The 6,000-nt window shown below is 36.5% G+C and overlaps 1 protein-coding gene across 2 annotated transcripts in view; it reads right to left on the bottom strand.

The window, feature by feature from the left end:
* Positions 1–982: 982 nt before the first annotated feature.
* Positions 983–6,000, bottom strand: part of LOC126974198 (histone deacetylase 8-like) — a 29,193-nt gene continuing 24,175 nt past the window's right edge. For both annotated transcript variants that reach the window (XM_050821645.1, XM_050821646.1), the window contains exons 5-8: positions 5,619–5,811; positions 4,649–4,821; positions 3,671–3,871; positions 983–1,208 (exon numbers count right to left, since the gene is read on the bottom strand). In XM_050821645.1, coding sequence (XP_050677602.1) covers positions 1,045–1,208; positions 3,671–3,871; positions 4,649–4,821; positions 5,619–5,811 — 731 coding nt within the window. In that variant the 3' untranslated portion in view covers positions 983–1,044. The remainder of the gene's footprint in view (positions 1,209–3,670; positions 3,872–4,648; positions 4,822–5,618; positions 5,812–6,000) is intronic.

Below are 6,000 nucleotides of genomic sequence, written 5' to 3'. Positions count from 1 at the left end.
TGTAATCGCCCCCTTTCCTATTTATATAATGTGAGTGCCCAAGATAATATCTCGTAAGAGTGAATATATTCTTTGGTTAGTTTTTCTTAGTTAGACCTTCTGAAATATAGTAAAATAACACCAAAATTTAAATCGGGATACACTTTTGACCCGCATAACTATCGTCCTATTTCGGTGTTGATAACCCAAAAATTAAATTAAAAAAAAAAATCTTAAGTCAAATGCTTACTCACCTTAACAGTCATAACTTACTTCATATAAAACAATTTGGCTTTACTAGCTCAACTACGTAAGCACGTATTGAGCTAATCAAGAATATTTTTCTATTGCACTTGGTATCTTCTGTGATTTATCTAAGGCTTTCGATTGTGTTCAACTTTCAACGCTGGTCAAGAAGCTATGTCACTATTGTATAAAAGGATCTGCGCTTGATCTACTGATCTCATGCTTAAATAATAGAATTCAGAAGGTCAATATCAGTGGCAGGAGATCTCCTGGGACACCTCTCGGTATCGGTAGGTCAAGGGTCTATTCTTCGACCGTTCCTCTTCCTTAATTTCATATATATAGAAGTATTCTTTGCGGATGATACTTCACTCATATTCAAACTGACAACCAATTTACATGTGACGAAGTAAACAATGCTCTATCTGACGTGTACTGGTTTAGCGCCATTTAACTATTGTTAAATATAGAAAAGGAAGTGGTCATCACCACACAGTCGCTCTTGAAACACTAGAATATAATGAAATGGCCCTGAATAGCTTAAGAAGTAATTGATGAGAATACCACTGAAATAAAGGTGAACTTATAGAACTGAATAATCAAAAATAATTAAATATTTGATTATCCGTACTGTTACAAAGACTAGACCTATACTTCATACAGTTTTTCACCATCTCGTTTGGTTCAACGTCGAAACAAGATACCTTGAGAACAACAAACATTTGGAAACAGCTCGATACGAAGAAAAAGTACTAAATTTATTACAAAATATCCCATTTTATTGAATCAAAAACAACAATTTATCAAAGATATTTTCATTTATTCATCATTGAAGTTATATATATCACTATCCGTGGTCTTTTGCTTCGCAGTGTTCATTTCGTCATGAAAAATATTTTTCTTTTTGTCAGTCTTATATTTATCATCACAGCCTGCTGATAATTGTTTTGACGTATTAGGTCTTAGATACTTATTCAAATTATCTGAAAACATGATTACAATTTACATTATAAAGTAGGTTACCAATGAGAAGAAATTTTCTACTATAATATATTAATCCTAAGAATTTAGAACAAAACAGAAGGAACGTTCGATCACATTTCTACGCAGCGCATTGTGTCCAAAATAACTGTAAAAATAATAACCTCACGCCTCACCCTCCGCTCAGGACCAGCGTTCTATACAACACCGACTATTGACTAATTTATCGAATTTGGCGTTATATTGCAGAAATCCCTACTATCCAAATGATGCAATCTCGAGCCAGAATTTAGAAAACTCACAACATTTGGATAATTTACAATTTGGTGCCACCACAACCACAACGGCAGTAATGTATAAACATTCCTGTGTTTCGGTCTGAAGGGCGCCGCAGCTAGTGAAATTACTGGGCAAATGAGACTTAACATCTCATATCTCATGAAGGTGAAGAATTTTCGAGTTTTTCAAGAATCGCGCGTCACTACATTGTAAACGGCATGGGCGTATCAATAACCATCAACTGAACTGCTCGTCTCGTCCCTTATTTTCTTTAAAAAAAGTTAACTAACTATGACGTAGTTAACACCGCCTCTCTGTTGAGCTCGTGGACGGTTTCTGGTTTGTATGTATTTTGACTACCTATTAAACAATAAACATTAGCCAAAGAGCTGTTTGATTTGTCATCAAAATCTATCATCGCATCCACCCGCCACAAGCACACAAAAATCATCGCTACCATCTGGATGTGTGGCGTTCGTGCTTAATGCAGTTTTCAAGGAAATGATCACATGGGCAGAGCCGGCCTTTTAATTATAATAATTAAAAGCCTTTATTCACTCCAAATCCAAATTTATCCACTCACTGCCATCTGGCTTCCCGAGAGGTTGTGCAAATGGGTCACTAGCTTTTTGGCTGATCGGACCATCAAGGTTGTTATCGACGGTGCATGCTCCGACTTAAATCAATTACCAGCTGCGGTTTTCCCGACCCGCTACGACTTAGGGACCTTCAAGAAAAGAGCATACTCCTACTTTAAAGGCCGGCAACGCATCTCTTGACACCTTTTGCTGCGGATGTCCATGAGCGGTTGCCTCACCTCTCCTCATCCCGTCAGCCTCTTGCCCGTTGGCCCCCCTCCTATAAATAAAATAAATACAGACCTCCGCCAAACTGCATAGCAATTGGTTCGCAGAGAAACAGCTCCCAAACTTATATAGATATTACAATAACCTCCGGCTTTCCTTTCAATTTTTTAGCAAATGAGCTAGTCCACGCTTATTTTGGTTGCACGTGAGCATGGAGTTTTTGATATAAGTTTAGCTGTTCAATTATATCTGTTAGTGACGAGCTTTCCTTCACCTAATGGTAAGTTATACGCCCCGCCCTTTACAGTTAAGTGCCGATCACGATTCTTGATTGAACTCAAAATTCTGAGCTGCATCACAATTGCGCTTGTCACTTTGAAGATGTTACTCATAAAACCTGTAATTTTACCAGCAACGGCGCGCTTCAAACTCATTCACAACATGGCGTGCACATTATTACTTGACCGTAGAAAACGCCCAAAAACTAAAAAAGCGCAGACCAAACATACCGAGATTTATGGATGGAGGCTTCATTCAAAGGGTAGCTAAATGGTCAAATCGCGTATCAATTCGAATTCAGCATTGTACATAAATTTTGGTAAATAAATTAAATTTTGAAAACAAAATATTATGAACGATGCGGGGCTCGAACCCACGACCTCTGGCGTTCCGAACCCCATTTTGCGATTGCATTTTTTTTCAAATTTTATTTGTGTATTAATCCTAGAAGTGAGGGTTATCACTTTAAAAACATCCCAAATTGTTCAAATTAAATTTGTATATTTTATCCCAAGGGACAGCACGTAAGAATAACAAACACTTTAGCCAGCCACACACCACGGGACCTATCAGAGCCGGTCTGAAAGTTCCCGTAGGACTCACTTTTGTTACATAGTTTTACTGTTGGTTTTCATCTGTTATTGTACTCCGGATTGAATCCGGGTACGTCATTGCACCGTACAAATGAAATCTTTGGTACAAGTCATAAAATATTTTTCTACCATAGATCATTTATTCGTCTAGACTGTGACAGCTGTGAAAATGTTGCCAAAAATTGACACTTAACCTCTATTTTGAGCAAACTAACACAAAGTGTCATACAAATCGCGAGTGTAAGACGTAGCTCGTAACGCACACTAAAGAAACGAACCTAGCCTGTTTTCATCGATTGTCTAGCAGCAAGAGGCTTTATCTAGGTCTTTACGTATGCCACCTTCACCGCTAGCCCTAGAGAGGTTTAACGTATAAGTGTGGCGTCAATAACGCTATATAAGAGTCATTAAACATGGATAGCGTGATCACCAGCACATTTGTATTGTGTGTAAAAACACATATATTGTGTTGTAGTAGTTAGATTCAAAATAAAGTAGATATCTCACCTGTAATCTTAGCAATACAGTAATCTAGATATTTTCTATCGTTGATATCATTCGTCAACAACGGTGTGATTCTTAAAGTAAAATAGGGTCCGTACTTGGGAAAATCGTCATGCTCTGGTATATCCTCATCTAAAACCACATCAACAGTCAATGCTGTGAGACTTGCCCAAAGCCTGGCTGTATTACTGTGGTTGTAGCCCCCTGCAAGATGTTTATATATTTATATACTACCTACGAAAAAAAAATTAATAGAAAACAACAAATCAATAGTTAACAGTTTCTGATTCCACCTTGACTCATACTTAGTATAATATTCTAGAACTATAATCCCCCCAAATTGAGACAGGGCAGGAACGAACCTTGTACTGTCTTGTCGACTTATGTCTACATGACGAAGTACAGTCAGCATCTAATAATTTAAATTATTATAATTAACTTATACATAACCAATTAATATTCAATTATGCAATACCTGAAAATTTGTCAATATGTTTTGTTTAATCACATTATGCATAATAATGAATAAATGTACATATTTCATAACATTAAGCTTAATATGTAGTTCTTTTTTTAATGGAAAAGGTGGTTATGGAAAGTTTCTAGATTGATACGATGAAACCTTGTGAAAGCAGTTTAAATTAATACTTTCTCGAGGTGATTAAATCCAAAGAGCAGATTATAATAATATACCTAATATCTTATTCATATAAAAAGGAAGTTCTCAAGAAACTGCATTTTTTTTATAAATTTTAAAGATTTGGAAAGTCTGCCTTAGACGTCTTTGTTGCTCTAAGTTTGAGGTGGAAATGCGAAATTGCGAATAGGTATGAAAACGACAGCTAAAATTTGGCAGCTATTTCATTTTTTTATATATAGGACGAAGTTTTTCTATCGCGATTCCGATGCTTCCAAAAGGCAACGCAACTCCCATCCTATTCTAATCGCGGGCGGATTCGATTATTTTAGATTTGTAAGTACCTCCGCCTAAGAGAAGAGTTGGTACTTCTCTATCCAGCACCATCTGAACACATGTACAGTATCCCTTCAATGTGAGTCCTCCTGCACCATTTGGGTCACGAGCCAATGCATCCGCACCACATTGGACAACGATCGCATCAGGACTAAAGTTATCATACACCTTAGGAAATATACTAAAAACAACAATACAAAATATATAACAAAAGTTAAGTCAAAAGTGTGTAGTAGGTGTGAAGCCTAACGAATACGAAGCACGGAAGACGTCCATTGTTCGACAAAGGCCTCTCCCAAAGATCTCCATTACGATCGGTGCTGCACTGCCCTCATCCAATCTTACCAAGGAAGCGAGTGAGATAGTTTTCACTCATAACGTACGATATGAGTGATGGCGATAAATTGTACTGCAAATTGCAACCATTTGGGTAATGCCATAACCAAGACTTGCTCTCCACAGGAATCACGGCGTTGCTGGCCCATTGAGCGGTTGAGCGTGATTTTCAGTGGCCAGTAATATGCTATTTTTCCGACTCCTAATTAGTCTCATTTAAAAAGAAGAGTATCCTTTCAAAGCTTTTTAAGAAGTGAATGTTGTGTCTAGTTATACAGGGTGGTATTTTGAGAAGGGCTTTATTTGCAAAAATTGATTGATCTTATCAGCAACGGAGTACATTGGTCCAATAATACAGGGTTTCCGTCAAAATTCAAAAAGAAATATGCAGTTATTGGTTTCTTTTAAATCAAGGGCATGACTCCTTTCAAGACTTTCCTCTAAGTCTCGTAGTATCCGAATTGGCCATCACCACCCTTCTCAAAAAACTATTCTGTATATACCCTGATGTGGGATAACATTAACAGAACATAATTTATTTGTTACTGACTAGGTACTATTATTATTATTCAAGGTTTTTCTGAATCTACTGAATCTATGAAACAAATAAAATATAAGAATGTTAAGACAATTTTAACTCACGTTTTAAATATGTACTCAAGTGTGTCATCACTATATGTAGAACTTAGGGGTACATTACACGTGTATCCCTTTCCCAGCAATGACCCGATTTCCTCAATAGATCCTGTTCCAGGGTAGAAACCAGGTTCGTAATTGTGGAATGACAGTGTAAATACTGATTTACTTAAGTTGTATGCATCTTGTACACCATTACCTGAAAAGATTATTAAATAATTTTATTTGGATAAATTAATATGATGAGATTTTTAGCCACACCCAATTATAGCAATTTAAAATTTACGTATCCATTTAAAAAAAAACATACATAAAAATTCAAATAAAGAAAAGTTATTCTGCTTTAACTATTATGCCTCCAGGTCCTTCAATAGAGTTATTGCTGACG

The sequence above is a fragment of the Leptidea sinapis genome, chromosome 31, assembly GCF_905404315.1.
Source record: "Leptidea sinapis chromosome 31, ilLepSina1.1, whole genome shotgun sequence".
Classification (NCBI taxonomy): domain Eukaryota; kingdom Metazoa; phylum Arthropoda; class Insecta; order Lepidoptera; family Pieridae; genus Leptidea; species Leptidea sinapis.
This window is presented reverse-complemented; position numbering and strand designations above follow the sequence as displayed.